The following is a 22507-nucleotide window of genomic DNA, read 5'->3' on the forward strand; positions in this document are numbered from 1 at the left end:
AACCTCCACGAAAGCCAATCGGCATCCAAAGTTCATCTTAAAAGGCCTCCAATACGCACCTGTCTGCTCCTGTGCGCAGGCGGTGGATGTGCTGTGTGACTTCATTCAGAGGACACCGTTTCAACCCACCTCCAGCCCCTCCTCCACCATCGTAGCTAAAGCTTCATTAGAATGTCATTCCTCCCAGACTCTTACTGCATTTCCTGTCTCATCTTAACCAGTCCGGTAAAAGACCACCATGTTGAGCCTGGTTCTGCCAGAGGTTTCTTCCCAACGGGGAGTTTTTCCTATCCACTGTCACTCCATGCTTGCTCATCATCGACAGGTTCTCTCAACCTGTGTTATCCAACTGGACTTCCATCTTCCAGGTCCCTGAGTGAAGCTCTAGTATCAGCTCATACAGTCCACTGGATCTCCCCATAAAGCTCAGCATACCGTCTCGCTACCAAGCAGTCTACAGACTGACCAACTTCATCTATCTCCACTCCACCACCAGTTTCAGGCCTGGGGGAACAGCCCTATTCTTTGCTCCTGTTCATTCATATCTGTCAAAATGAAGCGCTATGTTTCCTGTCGAGGTGTGTTTTGAAAAATAGTCTCTAACAGATATTTAAAAAAAGTGGGAGTAGTATGCAAAAATATCAAAATCTTTAGTTTTATATAAACCAAAATTTCAAAGGTTCACAGGATTGAAAACTGCACTTCTCTGTATCTATTTCTTTAAAAAGTGACGCATTTCTGTACCTAACATTCGTGTGATACTTTCAAAAGGTTTGTCTCGTGGCAAAAACATGCAAAAGTTTGGTTTTATTGACAAAAAAATACAGTTTGCACTCGTGTGATTATTATTTTGTCCAGCAGGGGGCGATTGTGAGCCTTCAATAAACCAGAAAGGATCACTGTGTTCGTCAGCAGAGCTAGCTGTAGCTTTGTTTGATTACAGGTTTGATTTGTGACTTTGCAGCAAAAATGTCTTCGGCTCAGTCTCTGAGACATTTTATCACAGAGCGACTGACCGCTGCTGCTGAAGAAATATTCGCAGAGTTTGATAAAACCATCGTTCGGTACGAGGAAGAGCTGGATCGCCAGCGAAAACTGTTGGAATTCTGCTGGAACCCACAAATAAAGCTACAGAGAATAGGTATGAGGTTTACTATGTGTGTTTACTAATCACGGTGGTAGAGTAAAATCCTCTGATTTGAGAGGTGTTTTGGTAAATGTGTTTTTGGTGGCTGCATTCATGCCTGATTTAAAGTTGTGCTACACACAGACAGACGTAGACGGTTCATTGGACGCTGTCGGCAGCGTCGCCGACGTGCCTAGAGGCCGGCCATCTTGGATCGGACCACAGTTCAGACAGCTGCTGTCAGAATGAATAGGAGACCCTTAGATCTCATTTTAATCACATGAAAGACGAGTCAGAGATAATACGACAATAATCTTACATGTCACAACCCCTTAAAAGAACGAAACAATTTTTAAAATAACATTTACGTTATATTACACATATTTATTCAGATTAAAAGTATTTAAACTTAATTCAATGAGATATATGCAAGTTATATATTTGCAAATAAATATTAATATGATAAACAAAGTTTTATATGGATACATTATAATATTATGTTTTACAAATATATATTTATACATAGTATATTATTATTATTTAGTATTTTAAAGGATTGGTCTTTGATAATGTGTATTATGATCTATCCTGTGGACCCCTGGTTTGTTTACAAAAACAACCATGTACCAGCTGACTGGACAAATTTTACAGTAGGCCTTTCTATTTACAGTCGAAACTAGTCCTTACGACGCATTTGTTTACCCTTACTTTAATGGCAGCGCACAGTTGTATGGCGTGATATCCCAAATGTAGGTCTTTGCACGATGCTATCTATACAATTCCATCTGCATAAAATAGTCTGAACTTCTCAATTGAATTTATTTTTTAAAACATCAAACTTTGCGTCAATGTCACTATAAATTATAATGGTTATTTTCCACCACTGTATAATTATAAAACCTATTAACTCTAACATAATCTAATGAATTTTCTTTCCACAGAGTTACATTTTTAAGTGGACCTTTATCATGTAAAACATTATTGAAACACATTTACAGATATTGAGTTTGAGATGCTTCAGGTACTTGTGTCATATAATATGATTTTATTATTTAATTTACCTGAGTGTGCCATGCTAGGCTGAGTTTCTGAGCTGGAGGAGAAGGTAAGGCAGGAAGGAAGGCATAATAACAGAGACCTGGGCATGAGGCATGATTGAGGGACTTTTAAGTCCCAATCTCTTGAGTTCCCTTTGTACTTTCACTGTTAAACATACCTCAGAGGTCTTTGGTTGTTTTTCTTCAAGTTAATTTAGCAAAACGTTTGTGTGAACACTAATCATTCAGTATTTTACTTTAGCCACATTACTTCCTGAAGGATGATGGTTCCCTACTCCCTCCAGTTTTAATAAAAGCCATGGACAGTTCTTACCTCATTTTTAGTTTCTGCATTCTCTGTTAATGTTTTCAGCTGTATCATCGTTTAACGAATTGACAGAATGAGTCTTTGGACATGGCTGTTTAGGACATTAGAAGATACTCATTGCATCCACTGGATTTTAATACCGTGTTGGAAGCTAAGAGATGACTGCCCGTTCAGAAATTATCTAATTGGAGGCTAATACTTATTTTCTTAGTTAAATTTAGGTGCCGACTGTATTTCTTTGGCTAGGCTGAATTGATACCTAATTATCTATAAAGGAGAGAATAGCATCTGGCTTTTTAATTGAGCAATGAGCTGTTCCTCCAAACAGCTGACCATACAGTTGTCTACTACGATTACCATTTTTTATACTTTAAAGTATAGATCTGTGGAGGTTTATTTGAAAATCTGAGGAGTCTGTTTCATATTTCGATTTAAAAAAGAAAAGAAAAAGAAAGTGAGATCTCTTTAATCCGTGTATCATTCGTTCTTTCTATTTTCAATTGTCAATCAAAAAACAAAAAATAAAAAATTGACTGGTTATTTTGTTTTTTGTTCTTTATGGTTAAACCAAAAACGAAAAAAGGATTTGTTTTTCATATATCAATTTTAAGCTCAGATGAAGAATACGAAATGGAAAAACGGACAGCAACGCATAATTTGATTTTAATATTTAATCGGTACAGTTTACGTGACCCGGAAGTTTGGTGGAGCGTTAGCTAAAAAAACAATTGGCTTACCCCCACCACGTTCGATCAAGCTGCACCAGATAAGGCAGTCGGACCTATCAGCCATGGACAGTTACGTGTTATTTCGAGGATCCAAGCGTGTGACTCTTAAGGAGGAGGACATGACAACGGAGAAAATCAGCAGGATTTTCCAGGTATAACTTTTGTCTTGAAACTTTTCTGTGCACTGTACTTTTAACTAGCAACAACAAACAGCTTCTCGATCAACATAGTGTATGGTTCTAGCGTCGCCATGGTAACCACTTCATTACCCCAACTGCTGCGCAAAGAGCTATTTCCGGGTCACGTAAACTGTACCGATTAAATATTAAAATCAAATTATGCGTTGCTGTCCGTTTTTCCATTTCGTATTCTTGATCTGAGCTTAGAATTGATATATGAAAAACAAATCCTTTTTTCGTTTTTGGTTTAACCATAAAAAACAAAAAACAAAATAACCAGTCAATTTTTTATTTTTTGTTTTTTGATTGGCAATTGAAAATAGAAAGAACGAATGATACACGGATTCTCTTTTGTTTCATCCCTTTCAAATTTTATTTCTCTTTTCTGTTTAGACCTCCCACAGCATCGTTTCTGGAGAAACCAAGAGGATTTAAGGGATCAGCAGGTCTACAATCAGGATAACTCAGGTTTGCATCAAGAGGAACCAGAACCGTTCCAAACGATGGAGAGCCTTGAAGATCTAGAACCTGAACAGATGCAAGAAAAGCAAGATGAACAAGAATTTTGTCATATCAAAGAGGAACAGGAACAACAGCAACTTCTACAAATAAAGGGTGAACAGGAGGAACTCTTTATTGGTCTAGAGGAAGAGCAGCTTGAAATGAAGCAGATGACAAATAATTTTATGGAAATTCCTTCTTATGAGGAAAGAGTCCACAGGGAACCAGACCCAGATGTGGACCACCTCCTTGTCCAAACATCATCTGATGCTGATAACCAAATTCAGGAAGAGATAGATCATTATGACACAAAATCAAGGAAAGAAACACAAAAGAATAATGGGCATCAGACAATCAGTGGTCAGAGTGATGATGTACACAGTCCAAGTTTAACAAAACAGCAGAAAACAAACATTAATAGGAATCTGTCGTCTTGTAACATTTGTGGGAAATCTGTTGTTAGGGGGACTTTAACTGACCATATTAGAACTCATACAGGTGAGAAGCCTTTCATATGTTTGACTTGCGGAAAACGGTTTTCTCAAAAAGGAACTTTGTTTAGGCACATTAAAATCCATACAGGTGAGAGGTCTCACTCATGTTCAATTTGTGGAAAAAGTTTTATTCAGCGATTTAATCTGACACGCCATATCAGAACTCACACACGTGAGAGCCCTTTCTCTTGTTTGACCTGTGGGAAACGTTTTAGTGATCAATTGTGTTTCACTTATCACATGCAATCTCATGGAAGTGACATCGAACGTGAGTCTGATATGTGGACAAGAGTTTAGTGAAAGGAGTTCTTTATTTCATCACACCAGAAATCACATGATAAAAGCCTCACTCATGTAGGACCCTTGATATGAAAACTCAACAGGTTATTCTTTTGAATTTTGTCAAGTTTTTTAGATTTTAAAAATTGCCAAAAAAACAGCAAGAGGAATGTTAAGGCTAGGATAAACATATATGTATTTTTGTTTTGCTTCTGTTTGGATTAAAGGTTTTACTGATGGTGTCTGAAGATTATTGTACAAATATATTCTGCATAACACATGATTTTTAATTAATGCTGCTGGCTGACTTATCTTTTTCCACTTTTGGTCACACCTCACACCAGCAGGGAGAACAGTCCACGGTGGGGATGTGAGGAGTCATTAATGATGTTACGGGCTCGGGACACACAGCGCTGGGATGAAATGCCTTTAATAGAGGAAAGAGGATCCCCGATGATCTTCTCTGCTGTTCTCACCAATCTCCTTACTTTCTTCCAGTCTGAGGCGCTGCAGCCTCCACACCACACAGTTAGACAGCTGGTCAGAACGCTTTCTATGGTGCTTCTTTAGAAGGTGGTGAAGATGGGTGGGGGAAGGTGGGTTCTCCTCATCCTCCGCAGGAAGTACATGCGCTTCTGTGCCCCTTTGACCAGTGAGGTGGTGTTTACATCCCAGGTGAGGGTGTCTGTAATGTGCACCCCCAGGAATTTGGTGCTGTTGACCACCTCAACAGCTGAGCTGTTGATGACCAGTGGAGCGTGGTTAGGCCGGGTTTTCCTGAAGTCCAAGATGATCTCCTTCATCTTCTCCACGTTCAAAATCAGGCTGTTATCTTTGCACCAGTCCACCAGCTGCTCCACCAACTCTCTGTAGTCCAGGTCGTTGTCGTCTCTGATGAGGCCCACCACCGTGGTGTCCTCTGCAAACTTCACGATGGTGGTGAACCTGGGGACGCAGTCGTGTGTCATCAGGGTGAACAGCAGGAGACTCAGGACGCAGCCCTGAGGGGAGCCTGTGCTTAAACTGATGACATCAGAGATGTTCTGTCCGACCCGTACTAACGGAGGTCTGTTGGTGAGGAAGTCTAGCATCCAATTGCGGAGGGGTGTATTGAATCCCAGCTGTTTCAGTTTGCCCATCACATGCTGTGGGATGATAGTGTTGGAAGCTGAACTAAGTCCAAGAACAACCTCCGCACATGTGTGTTCTTCTCCTCCAGGTGTGCCAGGCTCAGGTGGAGAGCAGTAGAGATGGCGTCCTCGGTGGAGTAGTTTCGTCGGTTGGCAAACTGGAATGGGTCGAATGTTGGCGGCAGACTGGAGACGATGTGTTCTTTAACCAGCCTTTCGAAGCACTTCATCATGATTGGAGTCAGCGCGACAGGCCGGTCATCATTGAGTGAGGTGACCTGAGGCTTCTTTGGGACCGGAATAATGGTGGCTCTAATTTTATAAATACAGGTTAATAATATGATTTTATTTTGATCCCTTACTAATTTCCAGGCAACATATTTGTTTTTTTAAGAAGGAAATCATACATTTATTTTTAAAAATGTGCAAATTAAAGTAAAATAGTCTTTTTTTTTTTTTTTGGTTATTGTATGTTCCACTTTTGGAAAATCATCAATACTTTTTACTGAGAAGGGAACTCATGGTACGAAAAATTGCCTAAAGGGGAAAACAAGTCAAAAAAGTCTGGGAAACGCTGATCAAGAAGGACCTAATGTAAATATACAGTAACTTTACCGCTGTAATCGCTTTAGTACTAAGAAAATAAAGATTTTACATAAGTAGTGCCAAGGTTGGAGCTATACATAGTCACATCATGTCATATTATGCCTCAGTGGCAAATCATCATACTGGGGAATAGTAATAAACCCAAACCTGCAGTAAATCCAAGCTTCCCCTCTCACTAAGGGGACGCTTTAACTGTAATGCAGTTAAAGGTGATGGGGAAAATAGAAAAAAAAATACTGCTGTCCAAATTGAGCTGACAAGATAAAATAAAGCTCTTTTTAGCGCTATCTTTTTATAAACATTGATTTTCTCAGGTTTTCAAAAGCTTATTTGCTGCTGCATCATACAAAGACTCATTGTATACTTTTCCATTAAAGTAAATTGAGAATAGAATTTACAATTTTTGAATTTAGGGTTTGATTATAAAGGAACACTGCATTTCCCTGTATTTATCTGTTGAAGGTTAAAAAAAAAATCTATCTCCACAAATAAACATCATGTGATACTTTCAAAGGGCCTGTCTCTGTGTAAAGGTGTCAGGTTATTTACCAAACAATTCACTGTAAACATGCTCTGGTGACATTCTCCTTTTGTCCAGCAGGGGGCGAGTGTGAGCCTTCAATAAACCAGAAAGGATCCCCGTGTTCGCTAGCAGTTAGCTGTAGCTTTGTTTGATTTCAGGTTTGGGTTGTGCCTTTGCAGCAAATATGTCTTCGGCTCAGTCTCTGAGACATTTTATTTCGGAGCGACTGACCGCTGCTGCTGAAGAAATATTCGCAGAGTTTGATAAAACCATCGTTAAATACGAGGAGGAGCTGGATCGCCACAGAAAACTGTTGGAAATCTACTGGAACCCACAAATAAAGCTACAGCGAATAGGTATGAACCATCAGAGGTTTACTATGTATGTTTGCTGATCACAGTGCTGCAGTAAAATACTCTGATTTGAGGGGTGTTTTGGATTGAGGTTATAAAACGGTGCAGTAGGTGTGTTTTTGGTGGCTGCATCAATGCCTGATTAAAAACACGATGAAGATAATTGAGAAGCTCATTGGAGATAATTCAGCCTGTCCAAAATATGGTGAACATCACAAGTTTGAAGAATTTAAAGAAGTGCAAGAAAAATGTAGCAATATAGAGCTATGTATGGAGGATGTGAAGTAAGGGAGGGGGTAAAGAAAATCATACAGAATAAAATGACTAAAACATAAGCTATAGAATAGAAAATCAATTTATTGGTGTTAACAGCAACAAAAAGTTTATAGAAAAAATGGTCACACAAATGTTGACCTTTTAAGAATAACAATAGTTAAAAGATAAACAAAAAAATACTGTAAAGTGTTTTAACAATATAAAAGCTGTGCACCTGGAGAATAAATAACCAATATACAGCTATGAATATTTTTACAGTAATGGATATATTTGAAAATACCAGCAACATCAGAGATTTGCAAAATGACAGCAGCATGTTATTTAACTGACTAAGATAGAAACTGCAAAAATCAGCAGGAATGTAAAAACTTATTGAGGTTGTTGGGAGCAGTGGTATTTATAGAGTCTTAGAGCTGCTGGGAGGAAGGATCTGTGATAACACTCCCTGGTACATTTATGGTGCAGCAGTCTGTCACTGAAGGAGCTCTCCAGTTCTGGAGATATGCAGACGCATTTAAAAATTTAAAGGAACAAGAGAGAGTGAGCAAACAACGAGTCAAATTCCACAGCAAGACAAAGTACAGTCAGAGGAAAATATCACAATATCAGTAAAACAATTAATATTATCCGTAGCATATGTCATTAACTGTACAGAGCAAGCCAAGCATAAAACTGAGATTTAAATGATAATGAGAGGAGCTGAAAGGGTTTTTGGGTTTAAAGGGGCATCATAGGAGAACATAAATAGAAAGTTGGAAGTAGATGGGAGACCAGGACCATCAGGTGAATGTAGTACATGTTAATATTACAATGGCATGCAAGAAATTTAATTGCTAAAGGATAAACCAGAAATCAGATGTGTTCAGGAAACCTTGTTAAAAACAACATTAGATCTGGTGATCAAATTAGATGACAGTGTAAGAAGAGATCGGCAGGAGGGAAGTGGAGGAGGATGTGGAATATTTATAAAGCAAAGGTTACAATATCAGTACAGTATTAGGGAAATGGGATTAACTTGAATATATAGTAATTGAGACATTGAAACAAAAAGAACATTTTAAAATAATTAATTGGTATGTTCCATGTAAAACATTGTCAATTGAAATAAGGGAAGAGCTAAAGGAATATTTGGAAGGGAAAGTAATGATAAAAATCTATAGAAGAATTAATGGAAATGAAAAACCTTGTATGTATTAATGATGGGAGGGGAAGAAGAATTAGTCTGAGAACAAAGATATAATCAGTTATTGATTTAATAATTGTCTCAAATATCTTCGCTGGTATATGTGAGTGATTCATTAATGAAAAAGCGGTACGCTTGTGCTCTGAGAAGGTTGCAAGTAACCGGTTCAATTCCCACAGACTGCCACTCTGGGTCCCTGAGCAAGACCCTTAACCCCACACTGCTCTCCAGGTGCCACACAATGGCAGCCCACTGCCCCCCAAGGGGATGGGTTAAATGCAGAGATTAATTTCTCCAGTGTGAGATTCATAAAGTTGAATTATATAATATTAAATTATATTATATTACGGTATTAAGAATATAAAAGTCAATAAAAATGAATTTCAATAAGGCAGGCTGGATTACATTTAGATACTTTAGTGAAATAAACTTAGGACAAGTACATATGAGAATGGATATAAATGATGTGAATTTAAAAATTTGTAAGATAATCATAGAAGCAGCAGATAATTCTATAAAGAGAGTACGGTGTAAAAATGATAAGAAAATGGTACCATGGCAGACAAAGGAATGTAAGGAAGCAATAAAGTTGCATTGCTACCTCACATATAAAGCAGAAAATAGCATGTGGCTTTTTAATTGAGCACTGAACTGTACTGTAAAAAGCTGAACATATAGTTGGCTACTGGATTTACATTTTTATACTTGGAACTGTGAGTGTTTATCTGAAAATCTGAAGAGTCAATTTCATATTTAGGTAATTAAAAAAACAGTGTAATCTCTGTTGTTATGTCACATTCTGTTTTTATTTTTCTCTTTATCTGTTTAGACCTCCCACCGCATTATCTGTGGAATAACCAGGAGGATTTAAGTGATCAGCAGATCGACAATCAGGAGAAGAACTCTAGTTTACATGAAGAGGAACCAGAACCGTGCCAAATGATGGAGAGCCTTGAAGATCTAGAGAGAGAGAAACAAGAACTTTGTCATATTAAAGAGGAACAAGAACAACAGCATCCTCTACAAATAAAAGGTGAACAGGAGTAATTGTGTATCGGTCTATCTGTGTGAACTGCATTCATACAACTCAAGTGTCCCACATATGCAGTAGAGGGTGCAATGACATCACATTCGAGCGTGTCCTGTGTTAACGGAAGTAAACATGGATGGTAGTGCTGGAGCACATCTAGCAATCTTTCCCAACCTTAACTAGTGCATTAACATCACAATCTTATTTAGATGGTAGAAAAAAAGGCTGCTCTCCGCATTATCGTCCGCCATGGTTAATTGTGTTTCCTACTGCCTCTGCGTAGCAAGACACAGAATAGTGACCTTTTTTTGAGTATTAAGGGCGTACAGGTCGAATGAATGCGACCTGGCCTTTGACTCACAGGTCGCATTTGAAAAGATCAGATACGTATCGGATTGAGGACCACATATCCAAGTGATGTTGGTCGCATTGGAAAAAAATTGGATCTGTGTTGTTCAGATTGTTTGTATTTGGGTCACTTCAGGGCGCTGTGTGACCGTAGACTAAGTCTTTCTCTATTAGATGGTACCTAACTCGACACCTTTGGCTTCAGTGTTGTAAAAATTCTTCACAACTCTTGCATGTTATTTATATTGGCATTCATAAACCCACCACCAAGGCCAGGAACTAGTCATGAACAAATAAAGAACATTTTATTGAAAAATTATATATACATTTTTGTTACACTATAAGTGTGCAGCCCATCCTAAGAAAACTTCAATGGCTCCCTTGTTCCTGCTATAGCTACTGTCATCTCTTATATATTATTTTTTCTCTGTGTCTGTTTAGACCTCCCACAGCCTCATCTCCGGAATAACCGGGAGAATTTAAATGAGCAACAGATCTACAATCATCGAGAGGAACCAGAACCGTGCCAGACGATGGAGAGCCTTGAAGACCTTGAACCTGAACAGATGCAAGAGAAACGAGATGAACAAGAACTTTATCCTATTAAAAATGAACAGGAACAACAGCATCCCCTACAAATAAAGGGTGAACAGGAGGAATTGTGTATCGGTCTAGAGGAAGAGCAGCTTGAAATGAAGCAGATGATGAATACTTTTATGGAAATTCCTACTTATGAGGAAAGATTCCACAGGGAACCAGACCCAGATGTGGACCACCTCCTTGTCCAAACATCTTCTGATTCTGATAACCAAAGTCAGGAAGAGATAGATCATTATGACACAAAATCAAGGACAGAAACACTAAATAATAATAGGCATCAGAAAATCAGAGGTCAGAGTGATGATGTACAAAGTCCAAGTTTAAAACGACAGCAGAACACAAATAAGATTATGCTGTCTTGTAAGATATGTGGAAAATCTGCTGTTTATGGGACTTTGACGGACCATATGAAAACTCACACAGGTGAGAAGCCTTTTTCATGTTTGACTTGTGGAAGAAAGTTTTCTGAAAAAAGAAGTATGCTTAGACACATTAGAGTCCATACAGGTGAAAAACCTTTCCAATGTCTGACTTGTGGAAAAAGGTTTTCTCTGAAAGATACTTTGTCCAGGCACATAAAAATCCATACAGGTGAGAAGTCTTACTCATGTTCAGTTTGTGGAAAACGTTTTATTCAGAGTTTTGGTTTGACTCGTCATATTAGAACTCACACACGTCAGAGACCCGTCTCCTTCTCCTGTCTGGTGTGTGGACAAGAGTTTAGTGATAGGAAATCTTTATTTCATCACAGTAGAAATCACACATGATAAAGGCCTTGCTCATGTAGGACCCTTTGGAAAGGATTATTTTATTAGGTCATTCAGAGATAATCTAATCCATTAAGATCCGAATAGCACAAAATATTATCTATTATTTTCAGTGCTACTTGATTTGTGCAGGTTGAATTGTCGTTTATGTTGATTTGGTTTTAAGATGTTATCATTACAGCAAATTAACATTGCCATACCAGCAAGCACTAGTGCTGAGCTTTTTTCAGGATATAAAGCTATTGCATAACGTAGCATGTCATTCCTGTGCAGGTATTGAATATAACCGTGGGCATTTTCACCTTATTTAGTGGCTGGAATGATTGTTTAATATTTAGTAAAATCACCAGCCTCCCAGACCCTTCAGTTTGGACCTGCTGTTACCACTGGCAACCCCATTGCTTTTCCTGTTAAGGTCTCGCTGTAGGTGTTTAACAATAAAAGCACAGGTGAAACTTAACGTCAAGGACTGCTGCTAAATTGCTCTTTATGCACAACTTTAGAATCAGTTTTGAGGTGCCATGAATTTCTGGAAAAGCCCAGGAAGCAATGAAGCAAGAATTGACTTTGGTTAATTAAGCTGTATGACTGTCTGATTAGGCAATACCTCCTTGTAAATCTACGCACGAAGAAAGCACCTATGATTGGTAACGGCTTTTTTTTAAAGCCATGTTGAGAGCACTGCTTATTTCGACCTTTAACCTTATTTTGCCAGTATTTCATTTTAACCGAAAAAAGATTCAGCTAACCCCTGTTCCTGATTGGTTGCTGCGTCATGACAACCAATCAGCTACCTAAGATATTATTTTCATGAGCAATGTCCATTCATTGGCTCCGGTAAAAATGAGCTACATTTTATGTAAATACATAATGCTACATCCCCATGTACAGTATATATGTTATACTTCTCTTTAGGGATGCTTTTTGGTTGCTATAAGTGAGCCACTTCTACTCCTGATGTGTTTTATTTCTCTTACCTCAAATATGTTTTATTTTCTTCTGTGTTTTATTTGTATGCATTTTTAACAAATTGTCCCAATTTCATTATGGGTCCATATTTATAATAAAGATGTTATAATTCTGACAGTCAAGTGTGGTGGTGTGATGTTAGGGGCTGCTTTGCTTAGTTTAGAACTGGATGTCTTTAGTGTCCAGCAGCTTCAGATATTAACACTGAATTATATGCGATATAATTAACCCAATTTGTTGCAGTTTTCTAATCTGTCTAAAGTAGAGTCAAGTGTTTCTATAGCTGCTTCTAGCTGTGACCTTAAGGTTTGCGGTGCCTGTCATGGTGGTGAACAGAGGCACCCAGTATTCAGCAAAAATCAGACAGTGGGATTATTAAAAAAGTGTTTATTTAAAAATGAAGGATCTGCGGTTCTGCAGTAGCAGTGACTAGGGCGTCTAAGGCTGCCAACAACATGCAGCAGGGCGCCGCCCAGAGTGTCCCAGGTGCTGCAGCCCCAAAGAACAAGCAGGGGTACAGAGACAGATCAGGCAAACAGATCAGAACAGGAACAGGCTGGTTCAGAGGTCCAGGAGTCCAAAGACAGTTCACACGAACCGTTCAGATGGGAACAGACAGGCTCAGTGGTTTAAAGGCAGAACAGGTTTGGATCAGGTCATGAGAAACACTCAGGTACTTTGAAAAAAAAACCCTCTCACCACTGGCTAGAGAGAACGAGATTATTCTGGCACTGATGTCAAGATGCAAGCACATTAAATAGAGGCAGGAGCAGGTGGATCACATGAGGAGTAATGAGAAAATGGGCAGAGTTAGACAGGTGAATGGAACAAATAATTAAGCCAGTGATCAGTGCCAAGATAATGACAACATTGGTGTCCCCTAAATAAATAATTTCAAAACCATTAATATAAAGCCAAAGATTGCAGAAAAGTTTATTGAGTATATATGACAGTTTGCAGATGATCTAAGATTTACATTTAAAATATGAAAAAACCTACAGTACTCTATTATCGCATTTCAAGTGCATAATATGTAATAATCTTATTTAAGGTTAAAACTCTTGTTCCACAGATAGATCCTCATGTTTCCCTGATTTCAGCTGATTTCTTGCAGTCCAAGATCAAAACAGAAATTGAAAATGCAGCTTTATCTACATGCCACACTTTAACTGGATAGCACTTTATTAAAGTTATTTTTACGGATTGTGATCATTGGGCCTTATGTTTGCTTTGAAATGAAATGTGTAACAGACAAAAGGTCATTTTTGTGCTGTAGTTGTCATAAAAACAGTGAAATAGATGTCTTCAGGGAGTCTCTGAGAGGGACCATTACAGCAAATTAACAATTACATCTATTTTTTCTAATTTAATGAAAGTGTTGCATTTGAAACTGTTCATTGGTGCCTTGTAGAGGCCAATAAAGATGTTATGTTATGAACTAACCGGTTGCTGAAGGAGGTTAATATGCTTGTTTAGTTACCTAGACGGTTTGCTGGCCCTCCACCACAGCAAGCCTCTATTGAGGGGGGGCCACATGTCTCGTCGATAAAAGCGGCAAAAATCCAGACTCTGGGTTTAAAACACTTTTAAATTCATAAATGGTATTGATGGCCATGGAATAAAAAAGTAAAAAAAAAAAAAAAAAAAAAAACACTTTTAGGAGTGCACTTTTTTTGTCCAGAGCACTACCTAGTGTCTAGCTGTGCAAGTCCCTGTTGTTTGGTTTTTAGTTTTTAGAGGAATGGGTCAACTAGATGTGGGCGGAGATTTGTAAATGGGCATGTGGACGAAAGCAGAATTTTTTATGAATGCTTGGAGAGCTCGACAGAGGAGAGCCAGTAGACAGTTGGTAAAAACGTTTTTTGCCTTACAGGTTACTGGATGGAACAAAATTGCAAGTGATGAGGATGATAAAGGCTGGTTAACAATTTAAAATGTGAAAGAGGGAGATAGAGGAAGTAAAAGGAGAGAAAGGTTGTTTGAGAATGTTGGATTAATTGTACAAGTTATTCTACTTTTAATCATATTACTTTAATCATATTATTACGCTTACACACTGAGATCATATTATTATGCTCACACATTTTGTTATCCTTATTTCACTTATATCATAAAGAGTGTTGAAGTATTTTACTTGTTTGTTCTGTACTAATGTTTTAAGTCTGTGCAGAAGGAGTGCTGATTGTGAGAGCTGGCTGCTGAAGGTCAGCCGGTTCAAGGAGAGAACACGGGGAACTGCACGTACTAACACCGGAGAAAGGAGTGAAAGCTCTTATCTCATGATATTGTATGATGTGATGCAGAACTTCTGGTACCGACTGGGTTTCACCCCCTCCCTTCTGGTTCCGACTGGCTTCACCCTTCCCCCTCCCCTTAGCAGTCGGAACCACATTGTAGCCAGGGCGTTTCCTTAATAAAAAGCTTGTGAGAGCGGAGCTGTTTCAGAGTGGTTTGGAGAATTGTAACTGAACAGTCTCTGATCACTCTCCTTGCAAGTAAATCATACTAAAATTCTCTGTGTCTTCCTTTGTACAGGTTACTGCATAAAATGTTTGGTGTTTAAACCTAACATTAATTGGTCCTTCGAGCCGGATTGCAAGATACCCGACGACCCCCAGCAGGTAAGTGAGACCCAGATAAGCCTGCGGCCGCAGCAAAGAGACCCTTTACGGGACTGGTCTCTCCCTTACAAGCTGGGGTCCGACGGTTGAAGCATTTCGAGGACGCAGAGAATTGTGAGTAGTTTTTCTTTTAATAAGGAGTGAGTGAATTATTGGAAGAAAAATATATAAAAAATATAAAAAATTTATAAAAATATAATAATATGAAAAAAAAAAAAAAAAAGATAGAAGTGAAGGGCGTGGGGTCACGAGATTCCCCTTTTGAAGTCCTCTCAGCGTGGGGTCACGAGATTCCCCTTTTGTACTAAAACCCTGACAATTCTAGACTCTATCAGGTAAAACAGAAATTTTAAAACAGTTAAAGTCCGCGGGAGGGCAGGCTCCCCTAGTTTGTAAGGGCAGGCTCCCCGAGTTGTAAACTAGTTAAATTCTGCGTAGGATGGCGGCGTCCTCTGTGTTTAAAATAAAGTAAAAGTTAACTGCGCAGTGTGTGTGTGAGTGTGTGTGTGTGTGAAAGGAAATATAGATATCACTAGATATCTGTATTTCATACCAAAAAGACAAGGGTTAAATGGTGAGCTTTTGTGGATGTTTGTAGACAAGAAAACTCCACCTGTAAAGGTTGAAGTGAGTTTTACCACAAAAAGTAGTTGATCACCATCTTGTCTGAAGCCCCAGTGTTTAGAACACGACAGGTGTTGAAAACCCACTGGGCCCAAATTTAGTTCAAAATGGGAAAAGGGCAAAGTAAAGAAAAACAGAAGTTATTAGAGAAACTCCAGTGCAAAGATTGGAAAGCAGTCGAAAATGATGACCCATTGGCAGTAGAGCCATTGTGTCACTGGATAAAAAACTACGGTTTTAATAGGCAAATTGAGCACCGCAAACATTAAAGAATTGCAACAAAAAATAAAAACAAAGAGCAAAAATAAAGACACTTTGATGGCAAAAGAAGGTTACATGCAAACCATGGTCTGGATGAAATTGGCAGGACAGAGAGAAGAGGGAGAGCGCAGAGCTAAGAGAGAGAGGGGGGAGAGACAAGGAAAAGAGAAAGAAGAGGAAGAAAGGGAAAGTGAAGAAAGAAAAAAGGAAAAGGAAAGATCAGTTATGTTTCATAGAAAGGAGGATGATGAGTACGCAGGGCCCTATTCTAACCTGATACATCAAATACATAATCTCCCACCAATGGGAGGTGCTGCCGCTGCAGCCGATCCCTCAGCTCTCTCACCCACGGGGGATCCTCCACGATATACTCCCCCACAACATGTAGAAGCACCATTGAAAATAGCCCCTCCACAAGCTGATACCTCCCAGGGATATATTACTAGGTCCAAAGGTTCTGTAGGGGATTGGTCAAAAACTTTAGCGACAACATTTAATGACATTCTGTCTCCACGGACACCCCGAGTGATGCCTGTGAACCTGGAAGGTGAAGGAGCAGTCCTCACGCTTCCTTTAATAGAATTACCAAACCCCTTAGCAGGCCAGGTTGAGGGGAATGCCCAACAACCAGCCACAGTAATGGTATACAGAACCTGGACACAGGAAGATGTTAGAAAAGCAGTAGAAGGAATTCCCTCTCCAAAGAAGGATGTGGAAGAATGTATAATTCAAGAATGGGTAAATCGTCACCACATAGAGATGAGTGGTGCAACACTCCAAAAGTATATAAATCACGCCCTGCATGCAGAGAAAGTCATAAAAAGTAAAAAGAATCACAATAAAGAATCCACTGTGTTTTATCAGGAGGAAGAGGACACTGTGTTTTATCAGCAGTCCAGAGGTAGGGGCCGAGGCCGTGTAAGGGGAAGAGGTTTTGGATCACGCTCAACTGATAATTCCAGAGCGTGTTGGTCATGTGGAAAAAAAGGCCACATAGCTAGACACTGTCAAAGTAAACCACAAAAGCAGGAAGCTCAGCATGACTAGATGAGCAACCATTTTCTATTAGAGAGATAGAGGGTGAAAATATGGATGTCTTAAACCTAGAAGATTTTTTTTAAAGAAATGTTATAGACCAGAAATAGTTCTGATGGTCCAGGGCACTCCTGTTAAATTTTGTGTGATACAGGAGCCTGCAGAACCACAATAAAAGAACCCATACCCTTGCACATACCCATCGTAAAGATGATTTACCTGTAGGTCCATATTCAGCATTATTACAGCAAGCACAAGCAGCTTTACAGCAAGACCCAAATGAACTTGGTGCTGCTGCTGCTTCTGCTTCAGCCCCAGTCTTGCCAGCTCCTAAAGTTGAGAATCTACCGGCTTATTCTCCTATGCCCAGCACCTCCACAAGGGTTACCCGTTCTGGGGGACCTGTGGGGGCTTGATCAAAAGATATGGGGGGAGGCTTAATCTCCCCACAGCCAGCCCCTGAACCCAAACCTGAAATTGAGTGCTTCCTTTAATTGAGCTGCCAAATCCTTTGGCGGGTCAGGGGCCAGCTGAAAATCCATTTTTTCCTGTCATGATGGTCTATAGGCAGGGGCGGATTTAGGAAATTTGGGGCCCTGGGCATGGATGGGCAGGGGGCCCCCCCCTGACAAGAAAACCTATAAAACAGTCCCATTCTACAGATAGAGAAATGTTAATAGAATAGACATTCATTATTTGTTCTAGGTTTAGTCCCTCTGTTCTTGTTCTTTTCCTCTCTATTTATCAGCCTTCTGATGGCATTTTAGCCAAAGCATTTAAAACAAAAACATAATTAATATGCACAAATAAGGATTAGTTGTATTAACTATACATGTGAATAGCACCCCAACAGTTTTCCTGTGTGACAGTGGTGCATGCAGAACAACTGTTAAACAACAAATTCCAGGTGCTGGCCAAGGACCTGAGACTGTCATAGTCCGATTAGCTCAAGGTCATTTAAAGGCTGTGCAGGAGATCCAGCTTGTGTGGTTGAGAGACCCTGAAGGACTCTCCTGCCGGCTGTCTGTACTGACTTTACCTGAATGTCCAGTTAACCTCTTAGGCAGGGATGCTCTATGCTTTGTTTAGATAGAGGCTGGGCATCCCACATTACCATTATACTCTGGACTTTCCCAACAAACCTCCTTTGAACATCGGAGAAGCGCTGCTTCAGGAGGGAAGACAGTCTGTTCGAATTGTACAGCAGTCCATGGACCCGAATGACCTACATATTACCATGTGGCACAAAGACTCTCCAGGTCCTGATAAAGACTATGAAAAACTTAATTGGATAAATAATAAATAAATAAAAAAAAAGGGGGCGCTGCAATGAAGGATGGCACCCGAGGGCGTAGGTTTGATTTGAACTTTGGTAGGGACACTATTGGTCTGGTGTCATTGGTACTATGCATTATGCATGCCTTTCTTTTTTTATGCTTGATATGAGCATCAGTACTGATGAGAGGAATTCATTGTTTAAAGAGAAAAGGAGCATTTTGCTACATTAATAAACATTTTTAAGCACTACACTAACTAGATGCTGTTTATCAATGTTGGAGTATCACCGGCTCTGATGAATGTGGAATTAGGACTGTTTTCCACTTTGTAAATGATTTTATTTGAACAACTGAGACAGACGGTAAATACAGTACTTTCTTCTGAATATATAGAATCGTGCAGAGTTAAACCCCACTCTTATATTTTTACCTACTATGCTTCATTAAAAATAATAACTTCACTATGAAAGTTGAACATCTGGGCTGTAGTTACTCTGTGTTGCCAATCTCAATGTATTTTATCTGTGGCTGAAAACATGAATCATATTCATTGTTTATTTGCATATTCGTAAAAAAATTTAGTGATTCATCATTAAATGGAGTATAGAGACTCTAACACATAATATACATGTCAAATCTGGCTTTCCCCGACAGAGTAACCCACTTGGATCAGTAATCATACCAAAACTGTAAAATAAATTTATAAACATTTTGCAAATACGATTATAAAATGTTTTTGTCTGTCAATACTTTCCGTCCGGAGCTCTTCAGGAGGAGATGTTTTGGTTTCACCTGGTTTAATGTCATTAGTAATCTTCTTTACAGAACTTTTGGCTAACCAATTAATCGAAAGAATTAACGATAGACTGATCGATTTACGAAATAATTGTTAGTTGCTGTCCTAATTTCATCGTAACATTCTATTAAACATAACATTTCTTATTAAAAACATGTGAAATGGGGATGACATTCAACAAAACAAACATGTTAATCAGCCAAACTATCTTAAAATCCATAATGGCACCTATATGTGACTAGAACATAAACCAATCCTTCCAAATAAAAAATTCTTTGAATGAGCTGCTATATTGAGTCATGATTTTACTCATGTCTCAAACGGGGGGATTGTAGGATTGATTGAGCATTGAGCATCATTATATAGCATATGGATTTATATTTTATGCAAAAAAAACTTTTGTAAAGCATGTCTAAGACCTAAAAAAGGTTCTTTCCCTAAACCTATTTATCCTTTCAATTCTGTTTGGTTATAATAGATTTGTTTTCTAAATGGATTGCAAGAAAGTGATAGTTAGATCAGATGAGTAATAAGTAAAATCACTTTCTTAATTATTCTGTGGAACCTGACCGTACTGCTTAGCACTCTAGTAATTCTACTGTGGTACCTGTTATAGAATACACATTTGGTCTCCTTCACCGACCTCCAGAGGAAGTCCATCGTACAAAGGGGGTTGTATTTTTTAGCATACAACCATCTCAAACTGGTGAAGGTTCAACAACTCTGCCGAGAGGTCATAGGAAGTAGACCATTGTGTAAAAAGATTATCCATAGAACACTTTTTGAAGTTTGAACCTAGATGATGTTGCGATTATTCATATTAGTTTTGTTTTTAGCTCTCGCTCAGAGCAAGGATTCTTGTTGCCCTCATGATCCAGCTATTTGTAAAAGGGACGTCTATCTCTGCTATAACTCTACTAGAGTAATCAGTTTGGTGACTATTCCTTTTCAAACATTCTCGCAAAGATTTAAACATGACCCGGGAAATTGGCACGGTTTTGATTTCTACCTATTTCCTCGCGTAGTTCAAAGAACTCATAATGGTTGGGGAGACGTATTTAGAACCACTGGACAGTGGAAAAAGGGATCATATGGATGGACACCTTTAGCTAAGAAATGGATGAGTAGAATATCAGGGTTCACTGTTAACCATGCCTCCAAAGTTTTCACTCTGACAATAAACTCCACAGCAGAACCCCTTGAGAAGGAAGGCTGTTCTTCCTCATTTCTAAATGCACGGTCTAGTGGAACCGATCCATGTTGGCCTTTGTATTTGTGCCCCGTAAATATTACCGTACACAAGAAGGAGATGAGATACAAGGTATTCTTACTTCTGCCCAAGGTGAACAGATAAAAATTCAAAATATTAATGGTCCGCTTAAAACAGATGAATTGTTTCAAGTCATCACTGGAATCTCTGGGCAAACAAACAACTGGCTTTTAATGGCAGAACAAGCAGCTAAAACAGTGTCTAATGATTGTCTTGTGTGTATGGGAGCTAGACCGCTGTTACGTGTGGTTCCTGCTACCATAACTTCTCAATGTCTTCTAAATATAATGAATTATACGGCCCCATCTGATAATTGCACCTATTGGGATAAGATCTATCCCCTGACCACAGCTGAGAAAAAGAAACCAATCTTTTTGAAAAAAGTAGCTGTGGCAAATTTCACCTGTGTAAACAGGACCGGAGCGGGCCCGAAACTAGGCACACTAAATGAAACACAATGTGCAAGTATTTTACTGGTATCCACCTTTTTTAAACCTCAATCCCGCAGCGACATCTGGTGGTGGTGTGGAGATGACAAATTGTTTGACAAACTTCCATGTAACACCACTGGATTATGTGCTGCTGTCACTTTGATTTTACCTGTTTCTGTTACATCACTCACAACGGATGAATTGTTAACGACTGCAAACAGCATTTTACCTCACACAGAGCATACTAGAAGGAGGAGGGCATCTGAAAATGCATGGAGTGGAGATGACCCTACTTATATTGATAGCATTGGTGTACCCAGAGGTGTTCCTGATGAGTATAAACTAGCCAATCAAGTTTCTGCAGGATTTGAATCTTTTTTATGCTGGTGGTGTACTCTAAATAAAAATGTAGACAGAATCAACTACATCCATTATAACGTCCAGAGGCTGGGAAATAAAACAGAACAAGGCTTCTCCGCCGTCCATGAACAATTGTCAGCTACCTCCCTGATGGCTTTCCAGAACCGTATTGCTGTTGACATGTTGTTAGCTGAAAAAGGTGGTGTGTGCTCTATTTTTGGAGATCAGTGTTGCACCTTTATTCCCAACAACACCGCTGCAGATGGCAGCCTCACAAAGGCCCTTGAAGGCCTTCGCTCTCTTAACAGCAAAATGAAAGACCATTCTGGAGTTGACACAAAAATGTGGGATGGATTTGGAGACATTTTTGGTAAATACAAACAATTGGTGCTTTCTATTTTAATGTCTATAGCTGTATTTGCCGCCATCTTGACCTTATGTGGATGTTGTTGTATTCCATGTATTAGAGCGCTGCTAAATAGACTGATTACCACAGCAATACAACCCATGAAAGCAGAAATGTATGCCCTCATGCCCACTGAAAAATACCCATCTGATGATGAAGACAACGAAGAGGATGAAATCTCTTTGCATTTTCCTGACTTTTATCCTAATTCCAATGATATTACCAGTAACCCACCAGTTTAAAGTACCTCTGAGTGTACCCTTTACAGCTAAAACATGATTTCATAGTTGAAAATCTGAAAAGGAGTAACTACTGAATGATAAAATAAATAGCTTAAAGTGAATAAACAGGGGGGAAATGTTGGATTAATTGTACAAGTTATTCTACTTTTAATCATATTACTTTAATCATATTATTACGCTTACACACTGAGATCATATTATTATGCTCACACATTTTGTTATCCTTATTTCACTTATATCATAAAGAGTGTTGAAGTATTTTACTTGTTTGTTCTGTACTAATGTTTTAAGTCTGTGCAGAAGGAGTGCTGATTGAAGGAGAGAACACGGGGAACTGCACGTACTAACACCGGAGAAAGGAGTGAAAGCTCTTATCTCATGATATTGTATGATGTGATGCAGAACTTCTGGTACCGACTGGGTTTCACCCCCTCCCTTCTGGTTCCGACTGGCTTCACCCTTCCCCCTCCCCTTAGCAGTCGGAACCACATTGTAGCCAGGGCGTTTCCTTAATAAAAAGCTTGGTAGAGCGGAGACTTTTTCAGAGTGGTTTGGAGAATTGTAACTGAACAGTCTCTGATCACTCTCCTTGCAAGTAAATCATACTAAAATTCTCTGTGTCTTCCTTTGTACAGGTTACTGCATAAAATGTTTGGTGTTTAAACCTAACAGAGAATCAAGGACATAAACTGGAATTAGAAAAAAGCAGTTCAGATGAAGAAAGAGT

At 39.0% G+C, this 22507-nt stretch overlaps 2 protein-coding genes across 3 annotated transcripts; both read left to right on the forward strand.

Annotated features, from left to right (window-relative positions):
* The first annotated feature begins 864 nt into the window (after positions 1-864).
* On the forward strand, positions 865-12042 carry LOC119786581 (zinc finger protein OZF-like). 2 transcript variants are annotated; one of them, XM_038290043.1, is made up of 4 exons: positions 865-1141; positions 3792-3939; positions 9712-9776; positions 10563-12042. In XM_038290043.1, exons 1-4 carry the CDS (start codon positions 970-972, stop codon positions 11486-11488), a joined length of 1311 nt encoding a protein of 436 aa, XP_038145971.1. In that variant the 5' UTR covers positions 865-969; the 3' UTR covers positions 11489-12042. The 2 variants fall into 2 exon arrangements, with proteins under 2 accessions (XP_038145971.1, XP_038145972.1); XM_038290044.1 differs by lacking the exons at positions 865-1141; positions 3792-3939; positions 9712-9776 and adding exons at positions 6997-7287; positions 9573-9706 and having other exon boundaries at positions 10676-12042.
* A 3679-nt stretch (positions 12043-15721) lies between these two features.
* On the forward strand, positions 15722-17628 carry LOC119786589. Its single transcript, XM_038290050.1, has 2 exons — positions 15722-17093; positions 17184-17628. Exon 1 carries the CDS (start codon positions 16021-16023, stop codon positions 17008-17010), a length of 990 nt encoding a protein of 329 aa, XP_038145978.1. The 5' UTR covers positions 15722-16020; the 3' UTR covers positions 17011-17093; positions 17184-17628.
* Positions 17629-22507: the final 4879 nt, after the last annotated feature.

This window comes from Cyprinodon tularosa, unplaced genomic scaffold (assembly GCF_016077235.1).
Source record: "Cyprinodon tularosa strain WSP-4 unplaced genomic scaffold, ASM1607723v1 ctg275, whole genome shotgun sequence".
Lineage (NCBI taxonomy): Eukaryota > Metazoa > Chordata > Actinopteri > Cyprinodontiformes > Cyprinodontidae > Cyprinodon > Cyprinodon tularosa.

Bases quoted from the DNA above. Each gene is read 5' to 3' on its own strand.
- LOC119786581 (XM_038290043.1), top strand. From the start codon at position 970: ATGTCTTCGGCTCAGTCTCTGAGACATTTTATCACAGAGCGACTGACC. The intron at 1,142-3,791 runs GTATGAGGTTTA...TTTTCTGTTTAG, and splicing joins AATAAAGCTACAGAGAATAG to ACCTCCCACAGCATCGTTTC. The intron at 3,940-9,711 runs AGAAAAGCAAGA...AGATCTAGAGAG, and splicing joins CTAGAACCTGAACAGATGCA to AGAGAAACAAGAACTTTGTC.
- LOC119786589 (XM_038290050.1), top strand. From the start codon at position 16,021: ATGGCAAAAGAAGGTTACATGCAAACCATGGTCTGGATGAAATTGGCA.